The sequence below is a fragment of the Rhizophagus irregularis genome, chromosome 1 (genome assembly GCF_026210795.1).
Source record: "Rhizophagus irregularis chromosome 1, complete sequence".
Taxonomy (NCBI): Eukaryota; Fungi; Glomeromycota; class Glomeromycetes; order Glomerales; family Glomeraceae; genus Rhizophagus; species Rhizophagus irregularis.
The window spans coordinates 7,684,337-7,710,346 of record NC_089429.1 but is presented as its reverse complement, the minus strand read 5'-3'; the positions used below and the strand labels follow the sequence as shown (position 1 = coordinate 7,710,346).

General features: G+C 24.5%; 3 protein-coding genes across 3 annotated transcripts; 1 reads left to right on the top strand and 2 right to left on the bottom strand.

The window, feature by feature from the left end:
- Positions 1 to 4,445: 4,445 nt before the first annotated feature.
- OCT59_001531 (uncharacterized protein) lies at positions 4,446 to 5,873 on the bottom strand (the record flags this gene model as incomplete). The annotated part of the gene is made up of 1 exon (XM_025318427.2): positions 4,446 to 5,873. One exon carries the CDS (start codon positions 5,871 to 5,873, stop codon positions 4,446 to 4,448), a length of 1,428 nt encoding a protein of 475 aa, XP_025176157.2.
- Positions 5,874 to 8,516: 2,643 nt separating this feature from the next.
- OCT59_001530 (uncharacterized protein) lies at positions 8,517 to 9,109 on the top strand (the record flags this gene model as incomplete). The annotated part of the gene is made up of 2 exons (XM_025330800.2): positions 8,517 to 8,912; positions 9,002 to 9,109. The coding sequence occupies 2 exons, from the start codon at positions 8,517 to 8,519 to the stop codon at positions 9,107 to 9,109; spliced, it is 504 nt and encodes a 167-aa protein (XP_025176158.1).
- A 2,562-nt stretch (positions 9,110 to 11,671) lies between these two features.
- Positions 11,672 to 13,132, bottom strand: OCT59_001529 (uncharacterized protein; the record flags this gene model as incomplete). The annotated part of the gene is made up of 1 exon (XM_066139648.1): positions 11,672 to 13,132. One exon carries the CDS (start codon positions 13,130 to 13,132, stop codon positions 11,672 to 11,674), a length of 1,461 nt encoding a protein of 486 aa, XP_065989038.1.
- Between the last annotated feature and the right edge of the window lie 12,878 nt (positions 13,133 to 26,010).

Here is a 26,010-nt window from a genome sequence, read left to right as displayed (position 1 = left end):
GAAAAGTGATTTTTGATAGATCACATGGTTTTACTTAATCTTAATCAAAATTTGGAGAATATTTTAATGATTTAAAAGAATAGATATAAATTATAATAAAACTTTATTGTTTAAAAAAACTTCGGTTTAAAATTCAGATGAGTTGCGAGAGCTTAAAATTTATTTTGTAATCAATAAGTTCTTATTTTTTTGTTTATCAGAATAGATTCTTGCTGAAAAAATAGTTACATGATTTCATATATTATCCGAATATAAAAGTGACTAGACATTCTTACTATAAGAGGAATGCCAGAAATTTATTATTTTCTAGTAGAGGAAGCGCTCAACCACAATCTGGGAGCAATAATTAGTAATGACAGATTATAGAATTAATATTTTTAATTTATGAATTTGGATTCAAAATACATATCAAGAACTATTTTAACGAAGTTACCTCTTTAACATGTATGTATCGATCCAAGTATTTTTCTCACCTCCTTAACTACACAAGGCTATAATAATTTTCGTTATACTGTAATTAAACACTCTCGATTTCAACTGACAACTTTAGGAATTTAATATTCTTCTACATACATCACATGACTAAAAACACGTCATTTATTTGGAAATTTTGACCCTTCCTAGGTCAATACTCCAGGAAATGTTTAAATTATAACATCGGGCATCAAGGCTTACTAATTTCCCAAAAATGAAATGTGAACGTCATCTGTGTAGGAGATATCGCCCTACAAAATTATAAAAGGCATGCGAAAGATAATGATGATATCATCAATATCTTAATTGTTTTCTTGTGCTTCTAAAAGATGGGTTGTAAAAATCGGTTTCACAAATTCGCGATCGGCTAAAATTAAGGTAATTTCAGCCACTAGTCATAATGTGGTTGGAATTTCAAGAATTAATGTAACGGTGATCACATGGTTATAAGGCCATCCAATCGAATTTAAATATCGCGAATGTTATAGATTTCTTTTATTGTTATAAAAAAATGTGGAGATTATATTTATTATTTTATGCCTTTAACAAATTAATGCAGTAATACTTTCGCTTAATTATTTAAAAGCTTCTATTTTTATTATTGACAATTAAAAAAAAGTCAACAGAATCTCAAAATTGCTTTGTCCGCCGGAATATTTGAAAATGTGTTTAATGATTCATTAATTAAACAATTCATTCTCTATAAAAAGGTATATGGCAATCACACATATACTTGTTGCTCAAATAAATGGGATAGAAAATAAATTTTTTCAAATATAATATTTTAACATTTTATTTTTTAAATTTTTTTTTTGTATATTTAATTATTTGTAAGTATTATTCTTTTGGGTATTCATATATCATTATAATATAATCTGTAATTTATTAATTATTTGGGCTAAAGATGTTACATCTCATAGACACATACTGTATATATTAATAATTTAAATTTAAAATTAAAAAATTAGTCCTTTTTTGCTGAATATCAAAACATTTTTAATTAAATACTAAACAGTTTTAATTAAATACTAAGCATTTTAATTAAATGCTAAGCATTTTTAATTAAATACTCTAAGCATTTTAATTAAATACTCTAAGCATTTTAATTAAATACTCTAAGCATTTTAATTAAATACTCTAAGCATTTTTAATTAAATGCTAAGCATTTTTAGTTAAATAATAAGCATTTTTTTGTTATTACTAAGCATTTCTTTTGTTAAATGCTGAGCATTTTTCTGTTAAACACTAAGCCTTTTTTTGTTAAATACTAAGCCTTTATTTATTGTTAAATGCAAAGCTTTTATTGTTAAACACTAAGCTTTTTTTTTATCCGACACTAAGCCACTTTCGTTAAGCTACATTTTTTGTTAGATATTAAGCCACATTTGTTAAATGTTAACATTCTTTGTTAAATCCCAAGTTATTTTTTATTAAAATTTAAGCCCTTTTTTTATTAAATACTAAGCCATTTTCTGTTAAATATTTAGTTTGTATATTATTAATTAGTAACCAAATTTTTATTAACTCTTTCTTAAGGCGCAGTAATATTCCAAATTGAAAGTTATTATAAATAATTTTCAATGATTTCTTTCAAATTTCATCTGTGATGCTTATTATCATTCAAATTTATGAACGATAAATATAGGAATGATAAAAAAAAATAAGGTTATTCCATTTATAAGTGATTGTCTTTGAAGTCATTTTTTGTTCGTCCAATAAGTACTCTCATAATATCTTGATCCTTGTTGCAAACTACTAACTATATTTAGTTAGAACTTAGAAGTGCCGAAGGCGCTGTCTTATTTATCTGTCCGGCACGTGGCGTCGCGGCGTCCAAGCAACACTTCGGGCTTATAACGGTATCCGTAGGCAGTAAAGTAGAGTTGTACAATGAATATCACAAAACAATATAAATATACACCATAAAAAAAAGAAAACAACATAACAAAATTTAAAAAATAATAAAAATTTAAAAAATAATAACAACATTTAAAAAATAATAACAAAATTTAAAAAATAAATAAAAATACTTTTCATTCTTGTCTTTTAGTTAATAAACTTGATTTTCCCAATCCTATGGAGAGAAATCCTTGGAAATATTTAATATATCGAAAGAGGAAATTTCGAGATTTAAATCATTTAATCGTTGCTTATTTATCAGGTGAGCCAAGAAATAAATTAAATTTATTTTTCACTTAATTCAAACAAAAAAAACTTTATTTAATTATATTAGTTTTTGTAGGCTTCTAAATTTAAATGTAATCAATGATTTATTCGTGATGATTCCTAAAATGTGGATTATTTACAATGAAAACAAATTCATCAAAACATACAATTTTTAGTATGTTTATGCAATGATTGGGTCGTGAATTATAAAATCTATTCAAAATTTGCCAGATTTTCTGAAAGATTCCTTGTAAAACCAGAAAGATTTTTAGATTCCAGAAATTTTTTTTGGATATGACATATTAGATTTCTAGGAAATTTTATTAGTACCAGAATATATTCAGTGAATATCCCCCCTTTTTTTAAGCAAATTCAGAATTTTCAATTTATTCTTGATTTTTTTTGGTATTTTCTTAGAGATTTTTTACACGCTGTATCAGTGAATATCCTTTTTTTTTAAGCAAATTCAGAATTTTCAATTTATTCTTGATTTTTTTTGGTATTTCTCTTGCTTAAGAGATTTTTTACACGCTGTATGTTAGTAAAGTTGTTAGTTCAGCTATTCATTATATTAATATATTTTTTGTATATACTTTGTATGTATTTATATTTTTTATTTATAAATATTAATAAATATAATAATGATAATAATATAAAAATGTGATATGATTCAAATTATTTTTAAAAATATTTATTATTATTTAAAAAAATGTATCAAATAAAAAATTTATTATGCTATTGCTATTAACGCTAATTTTTACTTAAATATAGCCGAAATAGAACAAATAGTGGCAATACACGCATATATAGTGATTGGCCGATCCTAAACTCAAATTAAAATTTATCGAATCAGTATTTTCGAGAGAAAAGCGTCAAAAAATCACCGCGCGGTGATCATTACTAATATGGCAAGCCGCTCCGACATACTTTACATCGGGTAGACGCTGTTAATAGCTGCGGGTTACCTGCTATTATTGCGACGGGTTACCCTTGAACTGACGGTTCAACCTGTTAATTACAGGGTTGATCCATCGCTTCTTGTAGCAGGTACCCGTAACTTTTTCATCGGTCCCTACTTTTTCTTTTGAGGTAATTAAAAATTTTAATTAATTTTTAGGCGAATCTTTTTAAATTTTTTTCCATAAGTCCTGGAGACTGGCCCTATAAAAAAATTCTGGAAAAAACTCCGATAACTAGTTTTTATTCCGAAGTAACTCAGACACGTGATCATTCTTCTGAAAAATTTTTTATAGAGTGGTACAACACGCCGAAATTCTAACGGTCGAAAGGCCTCTAGTAATGCGCCCGCACATGGAGCAGCAGTCGGTGGCGTTCAGCTTGATTGATGTGTTAGTAGTCATGATTTACATAAAAAAATGAATTACGTGTCGCGCTCATTCTGCCGCGCACGCTCACAATATCATATAGTAAATGGGTGACACCATTCTTTATTAACAAAAAGACGATAATATTATGATTTTCACATTCATTAAAAATAAGAATAAAGCAAACAATATTTAATTTTTCAATTTTATTTTATTTTATTTTAAAAAAAAAGAAAGAAAAAAAGAAAAAAAAGTTATATATATATAATAAATAGTTATATACGAAATTGTTATAATATTTATAATATAAAAAAAAAAGTGTTCGTTTTATGTTACATCATCGTTAGCTAATAAAACAAATTTATTTATATTAAAAATACCTCAATATAACTACTGATTTTACCCAGCTTTTTTATAATAAAGAAGGATATTTGAAGAGTTAAACGTAATAATGTGATGAGAAGTTCGCTATAAACCAAGTTAAAGATGATCGTAAAGTAAAAGATTTGAACTTATAATTATCCCATCGCTATGGTATTTGTTAACAACTTCTAAATGTCCTGATGTAATGCGCTCTCTATTATAATTATTGATATAAAAATAAAGTAATCTACGCCCCTTATAACTATCAAAAAATTTTATAAAGGCATTAATAGAATATTCCAAATACCCGCTAATTGTTATATCAGTTAAATCTTTTGGGGAATATCTAGTTAAAATCTCTAACAATTCATCTCCTAATATATCACTATTTTCAAAGCTATTAAGACATAAACTTGTTAAATTTCCACAATTCATTAATATGGATTTTACATAAACCAAATCTCTAGATCCAATATGTGTATTTAAGTTCTTAATATTCGGACAATGATTAGAAATTGCTTTAAGTAACATTCCTGTATTCTCAGATTTACTAGATGTATAAACAGAAATATCCGTAATACACCCTTTTGTTTTTTCAATTAACATTGCCAATTCCTTAAAGCATGCTGAGCCATCGTCAATTTCAAGGAACTGAAGTTCTGGAAAATTCGATTTTGCCAAATATTTCTGGAATTCTTTAACCTCTTCACAACTTTCACAATCATAATAAATTGTTAAATCTTTTAAATTGGTGAATGATGTTAAAAATGAATGAGGAATAACACCAACTGAACCATATAACGAAAGATAATTAATTGTACTGCCCTTTCTCGCTAACGCTTTACTTAGTTCCTCACATGACCCTTTCTTAATATTAAAATCAAACGATATACTTTTTAAATTTTTTTGCGCATCAATTAAAGAAATTAATCCAGGAATATCATGAGAACAACTATTAATAATTAATTCACTCAAACCCTTGCAAATTTGTGCAATTTCGTAAAGATTATCAGAAGTTATAGAATATAGATCAATATCTAGAGCACATAGTTGAGAGAAAAATGTTATAGCCCCTGGAAATGATGTTAAAGGTTGAGAAGTTCGCCAATCCAGTTCTTTAACGCCTTCACATTGACTAATAAATAATTTGTAAATTTCTTGTTCTAAAAGATTTATTTTATCTGAACAATCAGCCTTATCTTCTTTAAATACTACATTTATAATATTATCTATAATTTCAACTCTAAGAAATTTACTAAAACTGACATAATTATAAGTTGGGTATTTTGAAAGACTTTTTGAGGGTAAAATAATCTTATTATCGAATAAAAGTTGTTTTGAAGAGGTTGGTAAACAGGAAAGTATAACATTGGAATATTTTTCTTTTGCACTCTCACAATTAATGTATGAATAACTTCCCCATAATATAGGAACTACTAAATGACACCATTCTTTATTAACTAAAATACAGGAAAATAATGATTTTTTATCTATTCGTAATTCTTTAAAAATAAGACTAAGACAATCAATATTTAATTTTTCCATTTTATTTTTTTTTTTTTTTTTTTTTAAAAAAAAAACAAATTTATAAATAAAATGGCGTGTAGAATTTACGTACACTTACTACGTAATTTATGTATATTTGGTTAAATACATGAAAATGATCTAATATAAAAGTGTCAAGATCTGATCACAAATTTATTTTGTGTTACAATGCTGAGTAACTAACACAAATTTTAAAAATATCTTCACGGATTTACCGGATAATATATTATTTGAATGGAAAAATTCAAAAATAATATTAATTTTTAAATTGGCCGATTTGTTCATTTTTTTAAAATAAATTTTTTTTCCAATTGGCCAGGTTAATAGGATTTTGTTTTTTCATAAAAAACAAATAATTTTCCTGGTTCATTTCACCGACAATCATTTCACCGACAGGCCGACAGTCATTTTTTTAAATCCTAATCCAACCTAATTTTCTTATCTAAACCTTAACTTTGAGATGATCATCGGTGAAACATTTGTCTACGAAATGACCCTGTCGGTGAAACATTTGTGAAATGATTGTCGGTAAAATGAATACGACCATAATTTTATTTAGTTGGCCTTATATCAGTCATACTATAATGCCAAGTTCTGTTATCTAGAGCAAGGTTTCCGAAATGTAATCGATACAGGTATTTCCAGCAATCTCTGGTCAGGCCAATTTTTCTAATCGTAGAAATAAATAATGTTATGATGAGGGTGAAGGAGTATTCTGATGAATTATAAACTGAATAGCCGAATTTTTTACTTCAGAATTAACGTAATAAATTCAGGGAAATCCATTTATTTTTTTTATCATAATTGTAAAAAATTTAAATATTAATAATTTTTTGAAATAAAACTAAAAATTAATTAAATTCGTGGCTGAAAGTAAAATATTGCCGCCAAAAAAAATTTTTTTTTTTGTAATAAAATAAGAAATTATCATACAGATTATGGAGATGGAATTGACGCGCTGCGTGAGCCCGTGAATCGATCATGAATTTATTTTGAATATCCAATAAAATTCGAATATTTTAACATTTAAAATTTTCGTGGCACAAATCTCATTTTGGTTTACATCATTTTAGATTGACAAAATGATTTGCAAATAAAGAAATTGGGTTATCATCCAATGAATATGCATAAATTTTTAGTAGTTTCCATTGTTTTTTCACAACTTGATTGACAAAATTTAGATTTGTGATAGTGTGATACAGTATAAATAAAGTTAGGATTATTACACCAGCGAATAGCGATATTGAAATTATCAAAGGTTTTTTCAATAAGTATAATAAATTTCTACGGAATTCTCACGGAGTTTTGAAAATTTACTAATTTTAAAATTAAGACTAACTAAAAAATAAGAATTGATATTGGCCGATCTTGAGGTTTAGTAGCTATAATAACCCGTAACATAAAATTCGATCCATAAAATATAATTTTATAAAGTAATATTAGATGTAGCTCTTTTAGATAATTATTGATAATGATTTTTTATGTAGTTATTATAAAAATAAACAAATGATTATTAATGCATGTTGGCGTTTAAAAATTGGTCATCTGGGAATTTTTATTTTAAAAATTTTTTTTATAATTGATTTTTAATATAATAATATATATATATATATATTTTTAATTAGTAAGCTAGCTTGGTGATAAAATGAATACAACTTTAGTTTAATTTGATATATTATTTATTAAATTATTAATAAACCAAATATTAATACATTCTTTTTTTTTCTAGACCGCAGAAATTGTTATATTTTAATATTTTAATATTTTTCTTATTTTCAATATAACTTTGATGGGTTTCATTGATAATCGATATACACTCAAATTGATAGTGTGTATGTGTGATACAGTAAAAATAAAGTTATTTACGCCAACATATATATAATATACTACAAAAGACAAAACATTCATTATTTTACGGAATTCACACGGAATTTGTAATTTTCCAATTTTGAAATTAGGACCAAAAAACATTATGATCATCAACAATAACAATATTCAATTAAGAATTGAAATTAGATAAGATCCAATGGCAATGACATGCAAAAATTCTTTCAGATAATGCATCTCTTGTTTCTATCAGGTTTTATAAGAACAAATTCGTTATTGAGATTACTATATTTAAATGCACATTTACGTTTTAAAATTGATCATATGGTATCATTTATTTTAGAAGCATTCTTTCTTGTAACCTAAATAAAGCAATTTTATCATCTTATCAAAGAAAAATAATCAATACAAATAAAATTTTGATAAATGATATTTCAAAATAAGCTGGTACGTAATACATTCATTCTTTCATTATAGATCAATGAAAAATCATACGAATGTTATGATGTTATCATGATATCATCGATATTTCTCGATCAATAGAAGTCCAAAAAGAATATTCTAAAATTATTTCTCTCCTTTCAATATTATAGCTATGAATAGATCAAAATAGGATTATATCTTGCGATGTTATTGGTTTCAAGAAATCACACGTTGAAGTTCACTTGCTGAAAAAATTTTTGATTTAATAAAAAAAAAATTCGTTATTTAATCCCTCAATTTTTGGCATGTTGGTACTTTTGAATTTTTATTCCAATATTGTAAATTTTACATCCCACTCTCACAAAAATAAACCATTTACATACCTAATTTACAATGTCTGAAAACTTAGATGAGATCGTCAACGGAAATAACTCGTTTTTAATGAGTAATAATAAAATCCCTATTATTATCAATAATCCCACCGGAGCCCCTTACGATTTTCACAAAGAAGTAGTTCCCCAATTTTTGAACTATTTAAGAAATTACCCGCAAAAGCCTGGTATTGTCTACAATCCCGTCGATATTGAAGCCATCAAAAAAATGAACCCGGGGAGAAAATTACACTATATAGGGAACTTTTCCCAAGATCCATCATTGGCCGATTTTTTTAAGCATTTAAGAGAAACAGCAACCGAAATGCAAAAAAATGGTGACGAAGCCGTACAACCATTAATTCCAGAAAAAGTTCCCAGTAAAATGATAAAACTAAACGAACGTACTTCAAAAAAAGTAGGCGTTTTAATTTTCCTTTAACTTTTAAATAAATGATAAAATAGTACATACTGTACAGTACATTAATTTTAAAACTTGATCTTTAGATACACGAATTCATCAAAAATGAGTCGTTCACGGAATTAAATGAATTCGTCAATAGTATTAACATATTTGAAGAAGAAGAAAAAGAAGTTGGCAAGAGTAGACTTTAGAATTGTATGTATATCTTTAGAATCGTATGTATATGAAATTATTATTTTTTTTTTAATACTATATACTAACATATCCTTTTTATTTATTTTTTTTTTGACGTCAAAAACGATTTGCAGCGATCTAGCATTAGCATTTACCGTCGATTATTATTCTATTATATAAAATATTTTTATAAATAAAATGTAAACAAAAATTTAAGTTATATAGTCAAAATTTTAATTTATTTTTGTTATTATGTTTCGATCGTGAAACAACTTCATCAGAAAAAAATGTCAAATAACTTATTTTTTTATGTACTTTTAAAATTTTCTTTTATTATTAATAAACTACTAAGGTATTGCTAATTTGGACAAATATTTTTTAACCATAGATTTATTACGTGATAATTCCTTAGTCTTGAGAGGTGATAAAAAGAATAAAAAATTATTATTAATAATATAAATAACATGTAATTTCAAGTAAACCTTTATCTAATACTCCACGTAATTTCATAAATATGTTGCTCATCATCACAATTTAATTTCGAATTGTTGACATATTCAAAGCTTTAGTATATAAAAAGTGAAATATATTCACAAATTCTCCTTCATATTTTGAAATAATTCTTTTTCATTTAAAAATTCCAAACTTTCTTTAGTACGATGACATCCTTTACAAGTTGTTGATATATTTCGCAAAAGGCGTGTGCTAGGGAATCATCAAATTTTTTTTGTGAATCATTGAATTCAAGATATAAATGGCACCTTACCAGGATTTTTAACAGCACATTATACAGAATCAAATTTATTGCTGTATTTACTACATCATAGGCGCTTACTTTATATATAAGAGCGCATATAAGTGCGTGCGCTCTACGCGCGCGTTAGATCAATATCCTCGCGGTTCCATCAGGGTTACTTGAAAACATTTACCAATGAGTAAAAATGCCTTGTATAAAAATAATCTGAATTTTCAACAATGCAACTCTCTGCGAAATTCATCATTATTTATTTCTTTTTTTTCTAAAACAAATATTTTTTAAGTATAATTTAAGGATAATAATCTCGTCAGAAAAGTTAAGAAAAGTTCAAAATTATTCTCTGTGCCATGCCAAAGCAAAGTATAAAAGTTGCATTTTAATTAACGTCAGATTTAACATACATTATTTTGGGATTCTGATTTATTTTTGGAGCTGGTGCTTTACACATTTAAATAATGGGGTAGAGAAAGTTCCGTTACTCCGTTACCTCGAATCTGCTGATACACAGACTAATTTCTCTTAATAATTGTTATTATAAAAATTTAGAATTTATACATTTTTATATTAAAAATAATAATTGAAAGATTTCTGATGTTATAAAAAATATTATGTTTCTTCTTTTTATTGAAAGCCAAAGTTCGTTATATGCGCACAAAATATTTTTGGATCTGTTAATCATTTAATATTTATTCGTTATAATTTGACAAGAATTAAGATCGACATTTTTTTTTAAAAAAAATGAATGAATGAATGAAATAAATAAAATATGGTAAAAAATTTGTATAATTGTTTAGATAGAGTTATTTTTTTTTTATATTAAGGCGATTTGATAATAAAATTCACTTAATATTGCCGGATCCATTTTTTTCAATCGATCGGAAGTTAACAACTTTTATTATTACGAAATGATATGTAGATTCTTCCTTTTATGGATAATGCTAGGCGACATTATGTAATTCTGGCCCTGAAGCGGTGGGCAGATTTTAAGGCATACAGGGCCAAAATTATGATATGAAATTTCCTTTTCAAGCGTTTAACAAGGAAAGGTAAAGAAGTTCTGTAAGATTGTTCTTTGTTCTGAAAAGAGTTATGAATGAAAGTACAAAATACAATCATAGACATCATATTGCATGAAAGTGTTTCATACAATAAAATTCTATAAAAGGATTATTAAATAGGGATTTATTTTTTTTTTATATCAATATTATAAAAATATATTATTTAATTTAAATAAACAACGAGACTTTCAATTATATATGTGAAACATGCCAAGACATTTGTTGCATGATTTTAAAAAATTCTACACCGAATTTACTACACATAAAATAAGTCATATGAACTTGAAAAAATTTTTTTTTTACCTGATTCTTTAATATTATCGGAGAATCTAATTCACATGGCGTTTTTAAAATTTGATATTTAAATAAATTATTTTATTTTATTTTATTTCATTATATTATATTTTTTATTTTTTAAAAAAAAAACAAATCAATATAAATTAAGAATTCTATCAAAGAAAGATTACTTAATACGAGCAAATCATTTATTAATTTTATTTATTTATTTATTTATTTTAAAAAAATTTTTTTTAAAGATAACAAGATAAGAAATTTTAATGAATTTTTTTTAAAAAAAAATCTTGTTAATAATCACAGATGTTTTTCTGATCGCATATCACAAATTGTGGCGTAGTGTGACATCTAACCGCAGTAACAAATTTTACAAATTTTAAATTTTAAATAATAAAATTTTATTTATTTAATACATTTAATACAATAATAATACAATAATAATACAATAATAATATTTTACATGTATAATTTTATACCGAATAATAAATGTCTCTTTCAAACTCACGTTTAAAGTTTTTAATTACCCCTTCTATTTTATATTTGTTCAACAAATTCATATATGACTCACCTTCGTAAGCATGATGATTCATATATATTGATATAGCTGATCTATTCCTCCAACTTTCCAAGAATGACTCTAATATTTTTAACGGAAAACTTAGATCATCAACAAATCGTATTTCTCGTAGATTTGCTGGTGCTGATCTACTTAATGCTTCTAATAATTCTTTTCCGTACACCTCTTCATTTTCTACAATGTCGACATTAGATATTAAGATCAATACCGATTTTAAATTTTCACACCGCTTTAATAATTTTTCGAATTCAGCGATGTGTTCTTTGGTTGGAGGGAATAATAATGATAGACACTCTACTGATGGACAATGTTCATATATTGTGCGAATAAACGTGAGAGAATCCTCGTCAAAATGAATATCGCATCTGAAATGATCGTAGTGCTTCATTAATATATCCTTGAGGGCACCACCACTATTTTTGATTACGTCCGTTATCGCTTTAAATGTGACGTGATCTAATTGTAGTGTTTCGAGATGTTTGAATTTAAATATTGGTAATTGTCGTTCCGAAAAAAAACAAAAATCTGCGGCAACTAAAGTTCTTAAATTAATTAATTCCGAAATGATTTCTTGAATTTCGAAAAGGAAAATGTATAGAAAATACATTTTTAAGTGAAGAAGTGTATCTTTTTTGAGTTTTAGAATAAGAAATATTTCTTCATAGGGGGGTTCTTCAAATAATAATAATTGATCATCATCAAGTTCATCCCTCCATTCAAAATATTTTAAATTTTGTTGAACTCTGATTAATTCTATTAATCCGGGATTGGCTTTTATGGACCTATTAATAACTATAATATTTTCTATATTATTACATATATTTGAGAATCCGTAAAAAAATGAAAAATCTATCGTTGTATCACAGATCAGTTCATGAAGAGATTTAAGATGAAATTTAGCGTTCGGAAAATAAAAAATTTGATGTTTTATTGATCTCATATCCAAATATTTTATTCTATCGCATTTGTTTAATAAAATATTAATAATTTTTTCTTGGATAAAAAATTGATTATAAGTTAAATGCGATCCAATAGTTGATATCACTGAAATTATATTTATATCTATGCTTCTACAAAAGGATAAATAATTAAATAAAAAAGTTTTTGTTGGAATTTGATATAATTGGTTCGTTATATATTTATTAATATTATTAATAAAAAGTAAAGTGATTATATAAAATAAGTGAATTTTATTTCCATAATTTACGTTATATCTCCAAGGGTTTTTCCATAGAACTGGAACCGCAATTTCACACCAAGCCTTATTAACCAGTAAACATGAAAATAAAGTATTGGGATCATATTCTAGTTCTTGGAATATCAATAAAAGTACATCACGATTAAGTTTAGTCATTTTTTAAAAAATGAATTCGTTAAAAAATTATTTTTTAAAAATAATTTTACGTAGTAATTGAAATATGTTAATTAATAATTACAAGGAAAAAAAAATTTTAAAGGGATAAAGAGGGAGAGGTAAGGAGGAAATGTTGCAAATTTATAAGAAAAAAAATTCATTTTTTTTTGTATTTAGATTTATAAATTTCTAATTGTCGTAGGGATTTAGATTCTGATCCAAAAATATCCTTCAATTCTGAGATATAACATTGATAAATATTGTTATACATAAAGATATACTTCAATTATTGTACCAATTTGGATGATGATTTACTGTTTCATTTATTTTCGGTATTTTTTAACAATTAAATATGATAATTGTTATAATTGTTATAATTATTTTCTAAAATAAAAATAAATTTAAAAAATATCGAATTAAGATCTAAATAATATTGCGTGCATTTGAAATTTTTTTTTTGATCGGCTCAAAGTTTTCCCGTCCTAATGTTTGATTGATCGATTTACATGAACGACAATGATAAAAAATTGTATTATTTTCATCCCAAAATTACTTTATTTTTTATCTCAAAAGTTTTTAATAGATGCAATTGCATGTTACGGATGACGAATGAAATTATTAATTGTTTAGCTTATCATTCTTACAATAAAGTATTTCTAGCATGATCAGTTATATGAACAAATTTGATAAATAATTTTATAAACGGAATGAGTACAAATAAAATACGAAAAATAATAATTTATTATTTATATAAAATATAATTTGAAAATAAAAGACGAAAAAAAATGTAATAATATATAATAGATAAATAAATAAAAAATTAATAATTATTAAATATATAAATAAAAAAAATTTATATTATAACTTAAAATATATACATGACTTATCGTCTTATCGTAGTATTTTTACAATCAATGAGGTAGCACATATAGGGATTTAGTAGGGGGTTTAGATTCTGATCCGATGTGAAAATTGAAAATATCCTTTAATTCTGAGATATAACATTGATAAGTATTGTTATATATAAAGATATACTCAATTACTCATGCATGTTGTACCCGATTTGCGTTTCTTCTTGATGATGATCATTTATTTTCGGTATTTTTTAACAATTAAATATGAATTGTTATAATTATTATAATTATTTTCTAGAATAAATAAATTAAAATAACGTAATCACACACTCAAATCGAATTAAGATCCAAATATTATTGCGTGTATTTGAAATTGTTTTTTTTGATCGGCTCGAAGTTTTCCCGTCCTATTTAATTGATTGATCGATTTACATGAACAACAATACAAACAGCAATGATTATTTTTATCTCAAAATTACTTTATTTTTTATCCCGAAAGTTTTTAATAGGTGCAATTGCATGTTACGGCTGATAAATGAAATTATTAATTGTTTAGCTTATCGTTCTTACAATATAGTATTTCTAGCATGATCAGTTATATGAACAAATTTAAACTTTTAAGATGATAAATAATTTTATAAACGAATGAGTACAAATAAAATACGAAAAATAATAATTTATTGTTTATATAAAATATAATTTGAATATAAAAGACGAAAAAAAAATGTAATAATAGATAATAGATAATAGATAAATAAATAAAAATTTATAATATTAAATATATAAATAAATAAATTTATATTATAACAGATAATACACTTAAAATATATATATGACTTATCGTAGTATAGTACGTAAAATAACGACATCCGGACTTTTCGTTAAAGTCCATTTCGGTGAAGGGACATTTCGCCAAAGATATGGAATTTTTTTGCATTGTCTATTTTTTTTTTTTTTTAATCAAAGGAAAATTGGTTTTTTTAACAAATTCAATTTTCCGAAACAAGTGAAAATAAAATACTAGTTTAAAGAGAATTTGTTCTTTGACCATTTTTTATCAAATTGTTAATGATTAAGAAAATATGTTAACAACATTTTCGGCGAAATTTCCCTCGATGAAATGGACGATTCGAGAAAAGGATTCGGTGAAATATTCCTTCGGCGAAATGTCCATTCGACGAAATCTCATTCGGTGAAATGTCCATTCGACGAAATCCCATTCGGCGAAATATCCCTTCGGCGAAACGTACCGTAACCACATTATAACGGATAATACATTTTAAAATTAATTGCTTTTTATTAATGTTGTATCATGCGAATAAATTATTATACAGTAGTATATGTAGGGATCAGATAATTTATTTCAATCATTATTTTTATCTTATATATACAGGTTAGTTATATATACTGTTTAGTTCATATCATGAATTCAAACCTCATCATTATTAATTAAATTTGGTTTCCACACCAGTATCACGATGCATATATGATGCTTGTTCATTTATGTTTGTGGGTTTAGGCTTTATTAATAGAAAAGTTTCTTCAACAATCAACAGTGAAAACAATGAAACAATATACAATAAATTTATTTATTTCTTTATTTTTTTTATTTAAATTTTTATTTCTTAGATAAATAAACTAAGGCAAAATAGAATACAACATTTAATCTAATAATAATTTATTTTACTAAATTCAATTAATTAATATATTTGCTAAGCTCAATCAATTAAAAAATAGTTTAACTTAAAGTCTAAATTATCTGCGAAACATAAATTAGTCTTTTTCTAAATTGACTACATATCCGTACCCTAAATGTGCGTTGCATGGTTGAAGTGTAAGTCTACTAATATATGCAGATCGCATAGACGATGTCCTCCGCTCCGCTTCGGATAACTAATGTTATATTTATTATAAATTTTATCTTTATTATCTTATATATTCATTATTAATTAAATTTGAAAAAATTTCTAATTTTACATATATATATAATAATGTCTATAAATATTATTAAAAAATCATTTTTTAATATTTTGTTTTTATTATTATTCTTTAATTCCTCCACCTTCTCACGCATTCTATCTGCTTCTACCGGTCATACTATATGATAATACAATAATAATGTTTATAAATAAATTATTTTAACCTTTAAATCTCTACCTTTTTTATATATATGTTATAAATTTCAGATCGAATTTTATATATTTTATATATAATTTTACAATCGAATTTTATATAACTTTACGTTATACTGTATATTGTTTTGGCCGATGCTTTCTTTAATTTGTTCTTGCCAAAATTTGTTTGGCCATATTTTTTTTGACTTTTCATGAGCCAAATCTTGTCTTGCCAATACTTTTTCATGTTTGACCAATATTATTTTGGCTTTTTTCAAACAAAACCTAGTTTGGCAGGGTCGAATCCTTGTTGAGCTAATGTATTGACTTTTCTTGGAAAATTTGTTTGGCTATATTTTCGTGGGCAAATATATTGTTTGGCCTATATTTCTTTTTAAGTTTGGCCGGTATCACTTCGACAAAATCTGTTTAACTATGGTGTTAACATATATTCACGTTGAATTATTTTTGAACTATGCTCATTATTTAAGGTTCTTGCTTGGTCATTATCAAATTTAAACCAATTTTCAATAAAAATATTTTTTTTAAACTATTATTATAACCATATGTTGATATGATGGTCTATTTTTATATAAAATATCTCTCCATCTGAGATAAAATTATTTCAAATTTTAAAATAATATTTAAAATTAAAAGTTTAAAATATGAATTAATTTATAAATATCCATATCAATATTTTTCATTGATTATTAATGAATTATATGTATAAGTATAAGTGCTAGGCAGAAAACCTTGTCACTGAAATTAAAAGAAAAAAAAAGGGAAAAGAAAAATTCAATAGAAAAAAAAGAGATTTTTTTTTGAGCTTATTTATATTTAAATTTATATATAACATCAAATAAACGTAATGTTCTCTCACTTTTTTTGAATTTCCTTTGTTTTACTAAAAAATCTTACAATGATTAAGGGTTGTGAATATTTTGAAATAATAATACATGTTATTAATAGACATGTCGCAATTGTATTACGATCCCTTAAATAATAATAATGAAATTTAAGAATTTTTAAAGAGACAACATTTATTAACATATTTGGAATTTTATTTTATTGTCTGCTTTTTATTAAAGAATTACAAGATTAAGGTGATCAACAATACGATACGGTTAATATATTGTGAATAAACTTTCGTGCCAACAATACGTTTAAGATAGAATTATACAGGTTTGAAAATGTTTGATATCATATTCATGTAAATGTAATTTAGTAGTTAATAATTACATTGTCGTTTAAGGTCACACGCGTTAATACATTAATATAATAACGTACACGAAATTTTTAAAAAATTGACGTACTGTATGTTATTTTTAACGTTACTTATTCATATCAATTTTAAAGAATTTTAATTAATACCAAAATTTAAAATTTTAAAGCTCAAAGTTCACCTATATCATAACTACTAGGGATGGGACGATTCACTCGGTTCGAAATCGGTTCGTCGGTTTCTAATTCGGTCCCACATCGGCTCCAACTCTAATAAATAAAAGTTATGAGCTACGTGCGTCGAATTTAGGATAAAGGTAGAGCATGTAATAATGATCAAAATTTTGATCAGCTTCAAACGATAGTTTGTACGACTGATGGCTCAACATAAGTCGGTTCTTGAAATCGGTTCGAATTAGGTTTCGGCTTTTTCATGGTGAAAATTGATTTTAAACCCGGGAGATCCGGAATCTTTTAAATTTAGGATCGGTTCCAGAATCGACTCGAGTCGAACTTGATTACATCCCTAGTTCAGTTTCGAACCGATACTATTGAAAAGCCTAATTGAGCAGAGTCAAACCGAAAAACCGGTTCGGTTCCATGATCAGTTTTTGTCACTTCGGTTCAGATCCGAGTCAGTCAGTATACGTCAAAATTTATTTAAACCGATGTAACGAGCCGACTCAAGTCACTCAACCCGAACTTTTTCCATCCCTAATCATTGTAACTCCGTTAGAACTTTAAAAACCTCAAATCGGTAACTAAGGTTGAATATGAGTCGCGATTAATGTTTAATTTATGAAATATTTCTTCTTAATCACAGTTCTTAATCACAGTGATCTTCTTTGAACGAAATCTAGTATATCAAAATTCAAAAGAGGAAAAAAAAGGAAAAAATGAAATAGAAGTAAATATAAAATAAATCTAATAATTTGACAAATAACAATCTGAAAATCTGTCTTCCTTTTTTAAATTCTTTAGACAGTTCATAGCCGAAGAAATTCATTTAGCAGGTAGATTAGTTATTTCACCATCATATCGTATTACATTAAAAAGTGTTACCAGAACATCAACTTACAATGTTTTTTTTTTAATTTTCTCCCTTTGACCCGTTCATGATCCTCAAATTTTTGACTGATTTGCAAAAATAGTTCTTGTATATTAATATGTTCAGTTTAAGAAAAATCATGAGTTCTGAATTTTACTTTCCTGATTTTCTTATTTTTCTATAGCTTTTCTAGAGCGCTTTTTCTCAATAGCTCCACAGTTGGAAAATACACGCTTGTTAACCATGACTTAAAGAATAACTTTCCGTCTTTCTCATTACGGTTGCGAAAAAAGAAGTTAGTGCTGGCAGACATTTTAGAAGTAATAGGTTGTTGGTGCGATTTGTTGATGTTGATCATGAGAAATTTGTTAACAATCAGAATTTAAAGAATCACAATAAATAAGACTAATACTTCTAAAACATTCAATTGATCAAAAATCTCTTGTAAAATATTAACTATATTAATAATCTATTACTAATTTAATAATTTCATCAATATAATAATATATTTGATCAAATCTATATTTGTGTTCAATACAATTTTTTTTGATTTTTCATCATTTTCATAATATTCATAATTTAATTAATATTCATAATTTTATTTTTTGATTTCGTATTTTTTTTTAATTTTTTAATTTTTAATTCTTATAATTCTAATTTCTTTTAATTTTGTGAAGACTTGATAATTGAGAAATCTTCATGAATTTGAATTTTCTCTTGAAGTTCTTGTATTTCTTGATTTAACTGCCCTACTTCTTGACAAAGCTTTGGAATTTATGGCCTCTTTTTAATTCATGCCATTCTGATAGATTTATCACAGTATTTCTGACCGGACTTGACTTTGCCCCTGATTTCATATCTTATTTTCTAGTTATTAAAATAGAGAAAATTAATTTCTTTGATAGTTGTTAAAAATAGGTTGAAATTAATTTTCTCCCATTTTAATTTTTATTTTTTAATTCTTATTTCTTAACTCTATATTTTTTAATTCTAATTTCTCTTAATTTTCTTATTTTATTTTCTAGTTACTAAAGTAGAGAAAATTAATTTCTTTGATAGTTGTTAAAAATAGGTTGAAATTAATTCATATTTTTTATTCTAATTTCTTAACTCTATATTTTTTAATTCTAATTTCTCTTAATTTTCTTATCTTATTATCTAGTTACTAAAATAGAGAAAATTAATTTCTTTGATAGTTGTTAAAAATAGGTTGAAATTAATTTTATTTTTTAATTCTAATTTCTTAATTCTTATTTTTAATTCTAGTTGTTAAAAATAGGTTTATTCTCCTATTTTAATTTTTAATTTTTATTTTTTAATTTAATTTTTTTCTCATAATAATATTTTTTAATATAAGGTAAAATATTTTCACATTTCTTGCAGCATAATCATTTCAAGGCACTGATGACGTCAGAAAAGATGATCATTTTTGACATGCTCTACGATTTAAATGTCTTTAAAGAACAATGTCCATATTTGAGATTTTAAATTTCAATTTTTGATCTTTTGCGCCAGGTTCTTCAAACGACCCATACCCTTTAAGGTAAATCTTCCGTGATCATCAACTCTTCTAATATAAGGTCGAATAAAGATGATGATTCGAAACATACGATTTAATGCTGCTCTCAAACGATAATGCGGACTTTTAAATTTGTGACTTTGAAAAATTATATTTTCAAACAAGTCGTAATGCAAATTTTGCATCATCGACTTTATCGCATTCTATTGCTTCGTCTTTTCTTATATTATGTTTGTCTACACTGCCCTTCATACAATTTTTGGGCGAATTTGATTAAGGTCGATTTTATTACTCTTTGTTTAGAGTTTTTGATTTTTATGTTTTTATGTAAAAAAAGAAAAATGTAATTTGTGTAATTTGAATTAAGAAAGAAATTTTAATAGTTTTTTGAGACGAAAATGAATTTAGAATTTATTTTATTGTGTATTTGATTTTTTTGTAAAAAAAAAAAGTTTTTTTTTTGAGGTTTTACTTGGAATTTTTTAAAGACTTTTTATAAGAAATTACATTCATAATTCGGCAATAATTTTCTTAATAATCATAAAAACGCGTAATCATTGAATTGATTAAAAAGAACAAAAAAGAAAAACAAGCAACATTGCGTAATCGATTTTTCGTATTTAAATGCGTCACTGTCATTTCGGGATAAAAATTTACGCTTGATTTTATGACAAAGGATAATATATTCGGCTATGTTATAAAAATCGGTAAAGAAATCTGAGTGGTTAATTTTTTTTTTTTTGTCCTGTGTAATTTGCGTAAATGTTCGCTTAAAACGGTTTAGAAATTCCAAATAAAGGAACAAAAACTAAAAACTTATTAATTTTCTAAATATATCGTTCTTTGTAGTCTTTGTAAAAGAAGCATATGACAAATTCTTTTATTTTTGATTAGTACGATTTTGAACAATATATATACTAATTAAGTTAACATTTATATCGGATCACTCTTTTGAAATGTAACACCGATTTTTATTTGTTCAAAATTAATGATTGAATGAACCCTTTCTGATTTTGAAATTCCGGATAGAAATCCTGATCTGTTAGAAACAAAAGAAAAAAAAATTGACTAGTATAAAAACAGATGCTTAATTTTATTTGTGTGACTTTAAAAGCAAGGGTATCTGATCTACATAAAAATCATAAAAAACGTACGTGATATATACATTATCACTTTAGTTATTTTATGTTATCACAAATTTAATTTTGTTATCACAAATATAATAATATCCCATTTTTAACGTTTTTGTTTATTCGATGACTTGAACACAAAATTTTTTACCTTGATTTTCAATGGATACAAAAATAGTAAAGATAGTTACAGTATATTTATTTGTATTTAAAAAAAAAAAAATTATACTATTTTGAGATTTATTAAAGCGCAAACGCATTTGAAATGGTAACATCTATCAAATCCCTTATCTGATGACTGCATGATCTCTACATATAGCAAATAGTGTATGCAGGTTAAAAATATTGGCGTCGTTGACATGTTACTAATTAGTAACGTCATTGAAAAATCTGCACTTTTGATTCAAGCTGACTTCATTGTATGTAGATCTGAAAACTTTAGCTTTTAACTATAACGACAGGTCTTCTAAAATTCTTTTTTTTTTTTAAAAAAAAAAATTATTCTTTTTGTAAGATAAAAAGAAATAATTTATCTAAATTCGTTCGTATTGACCATAAGATACTTTAATTAGGCTAGTATATTTTTTCTCAAAAAACAAGGGATGATATAAGGACCCCGAAATATACATAAAAAAAGGTCTGACCAATATTAAGAAAACGCCGATATGCATTAGAGTTTACGATTGTAACATAAATTATCATTTGAAACTAAACAAAATTTAGCGATAAAAAAGATTTTTCGTACAATTCATTTCATAAAAATATTTTATAATAGATACATAAAAATAGTTGTTGTAACCTATTCTTTGTTCTTTCACAAAAATTTTAATTTTCTAACAAATCACATATAGTATAATTTCGACGATTCTACGATTCTATTGTCCTTTTTGTATAATTTGTTTTGGATACCTAATAAAACAAACTTATAGAATCTATTACTTAAATCTTCAAGGAGGAATTTGTATCAAAAGTCCAGTCTGCATTAGGATTATTTTTGGCAGAATTCATAAAGATATTTATTTCGGTATAAATTTATTTTATTACTAGAAGAGTGGTAGATTTATTTCGGTATAAATAAAAAATCGTTTAATTTTTTTGTTATTGATTTTACTTTTCCCTTAATAGTGACGCAGCAAAAATGCTAATGTTAACGCAGATCGGTTTCGAATGCAGGTTCGATCGCGTGATTTTCATATTAACTATGTGACAGATAGAGGCGTGACAAATAACTTTAAAATTGTTTCCAGGATAAATTGTAAAAATGGATAACAGGGACTTGAATTTTAAATTTTAGTTTTAGTTATAGTTTAAATTTTAGTTATTAGTATTGAAATCATCAAGAAAGGCAGTAATATTGTTTCTTTTCTTATAACATTTATAAATTTATTAGTTTATTAGCATTTATTTTATACATTTATTGTATTACATTTATTATTGTATATTTAAATGTATATTTAAATAAAATCTACATTTTATTTCATATAAACTTTTATTAATAAAAATTTACATTCTATTATATATTATTATATAATACAAACTGATAGTAATAACTTGATATCTTTTACCAAAATTCATACCTATTTTCTCTATAAAAATTCTGGAAAAAACTCTGATAAATGATCATTTTTCTAGTTTTTATTCTGAAAAAACTTAGACATATGATTATTTTTCTGAAAAATTTTTTATAGGATTTATATTATATAATAGAATATAACCTATTTTTACAAAATGAAATACATAATCACTAGTAGATATTTAAATAATAATAATATTTAATAAATCTGTTTTTATTACCAACTTTTTTATTCTATTTGTTATTTATTACTAGAATTAATTACATCTCAAACAATTTGATAATTTTTGGAATTATACAAAATGCATTAGCAGTATAATAATTTGTATATTTTTAGTTATTCATTAATTTTATAAAATTATTTTTACCAGCAAATATCTATTTATAAAACTAATTCAATTTTCATGAAATTTAAAATATAATTTATTATTAATTAAACTATTAGAATTTTATATTTATTTTACTGTAACTGCTTTAGTTAAAGAGTTAAAATTTTATTATTAAAAAAAAAAACTTTATTTTACATAATTATAAATGCAAATTAGTAATTTTTATATTTATTCAAAAAATTACAATATAAAGAATTTTTTTTAAAAAAAACTTATATAAATAAAAATAAAATTTGATTTAATATAATTAAAAATAAAGTGGTTTAAACTTTTATGGGCACTTTGCAGTAAAAAGGGATGAAACTACTAAAAAAATTCAAATTTTCTTTTATATGTATGCCAAAAATATTCTAAATGCTATAATTTGTTCAAATTTTATATTAATTCATTTTTTATTTTTTTTAGTAGTTTCGTTCCTTTCTACTGCAAAGTGCCCATATATAGTAAAATTATAATATAAGAAAATTAGAAAAATTAGTAAAATTATCAGTAAATCTGAAATTTTGTCTGAAGGTCTTTATTAAAAGTAAGTAAGGTTTTTAAATACATTAGATTTTTAGTATATAATCTTCCTTTATATAAAAATATTTTTTTTACAACTAAAGCATCTATTTTTACTTAACCTATATATTATTTTTATTAATATAAAATTTAAAAAATTGATATTTGGTATATATTTTGCTCTAGTTAAAAAATCAATTTTTTTTTTACATTAAAATTAAATATTTATATATAATTTTATTATTAACAATTAAATATAAAGATACTTTAAAATAGGTTTTTATATTTTTAATTTTAAAATAAATATAAAATTGTTAATAAAAATAACTAATTTTATTAATTTTTAGGTGGTTGTTTGGTTGGTCACTTTTGTTAATCTACTGTATATTTAAATAAGATTAATATTAACCAGATTTTTCATAGGGATGAGTTTTAACAATACCAATTATAAATAATAATAAACTTATAAATTAAAAATATTATATAAATAATAATTTTAATTAAATATTCTACAATATTATAAAATAAACTATAAACTATATTATTATGATTATTATTATAAAAAAAAAGGAAAAGAAAAAATAAAACAAATTAAGAAAAAATGAAATAGTTAATACAATATTAGCATTGGAAAATTTGGCTTTCATTTAAATATTTTTAAACTTTTTATTATATTAGAAATAAATAATATTCAGTTAAAGTGACTTTCACTAAACAAATAGAATAAAAAAAATAAAAACATTTTTATAATGGATACAGTCAAATCTCTATGTACTAATGAGGTTGTTTTAGAGAAAAAGTATCAGTACATTGAATTATCAGTATACAATTACTGTATATCATATTGTAAATCACGTCTATTATTAGATTAGCGGACAGTCAGACCTTGATACTGATGCTTCTAATTGGAAACAATATCAATATATTACGAGTAATATAATGCAAACAAATACCACCTGATTAATGGACTTAAATAATTAAATTTTGGTAAAATAAACTGCAAAAGAATTCAAATTAAATCTTTTACTTAGACTAACTTTATAGTACTGGCCTGAATTAATACTAGTATAGTTATATATTATTATAAAGGGACCAAGAAAAAGTATTGGTATATGTTACATCATGAAATTATATACAATATCAATACAATGCGATTTTTTATTATACGTGAAATGGAACAATGAAAATTTATCAGTACAGGAAATTATCGGTACACTGGGGATTGGTACATAGAGGTTTGACTGTAATAATTTTAAAGTTGGAATTGTCTAATAATTGAGAGTTTAACAAAAATGGTTATTAAAAATAAAATAAAATAATGTTGCAAATAATTTAAAAATAGCAATTGGCTGCTCTAATTGGACATATTTTAAAGTAAAATTACAATAAGAATGATGGTAATTATCATTAGCATTAATATATAAGATTGCTAGGCAAACTAAATAATTTAGCAAACTGTTAAAATGTTAAAAAGAAAAAACTTGACAAAATAATAATTCATATTATCACCATTTTCAGAAATATGTATAGATCTAAATTACTCCACTAAAAAAACAGATTTTCAAAATTTTGCAAAACTTAGCGATTTTTCTGAATAATTATATGGAAAAAGAACAATTATTAAAAAAATTGAAGCGAAACTCAAAAAACTTTAAATACTTACATAAGTTTCCTTATAAGTAAAGATTTAATGTTTACGTAAAAATAATAATTTTTTACAAGAAAACTCACTTAAATATCTTAAATTTTTTGAATTTTGCTTTAATTTCCTTAATAACTACCTTTTTTCCATGTAAATATTCAAAAAAATTGCAAAATTTTGTTTTTTTAATAGGGTGGCTTGGATTACATATATTTCTGAAAATGGCAATAAACTAAAAATAATTTAAACAAGCAACTTTATTAAATGGTATTAACTGGTAATCTCAATATTATAATCCAATTTACAAATATATAATACAGGACTTGAACTTCACATTTAACATTTATATAAAATAATATTCAGATCAAACATTAACACTAACAACTACAAGATTTTAGACATAAGGAAGAAGTAACGCAACATTTCAGTGCTACTTGCTTTGCATTTAGATCATAATGATGATGATGATAGTAATCAAAAAAGTGAGGGAAAAGTGAGATTTTTGTCCTGTTTAAAAAGAAAGTAAGAATAATGAGTAATGAGTAAATAGTACATTTACCCAGTAAGCATTTAAAGAAATAGAAGGATTGTGACTTAAAAAAAAATGTATAATTAAGAGGAATGTAAGTTTTGATGCTAGGATCTTCAGAAAAATCCTGATCCCTTAACACTTGAAAGTATGTCTCATATAATCACTACCATAACTGGATGATAAGATAGACAAAAAGAAAGTATGTATAAAACAACGAAAAACAAAAGTTAAAGGGGTAATAGTATAATAAAAAGTATATAATAATAAAGAAGGAAAGAAAAAGGGAAAGAAAACCTTTCTCCTCTGCTTAAGCAGATTTATTACTACCTCAAAGACCTCAGCAAAGACAGTGGGA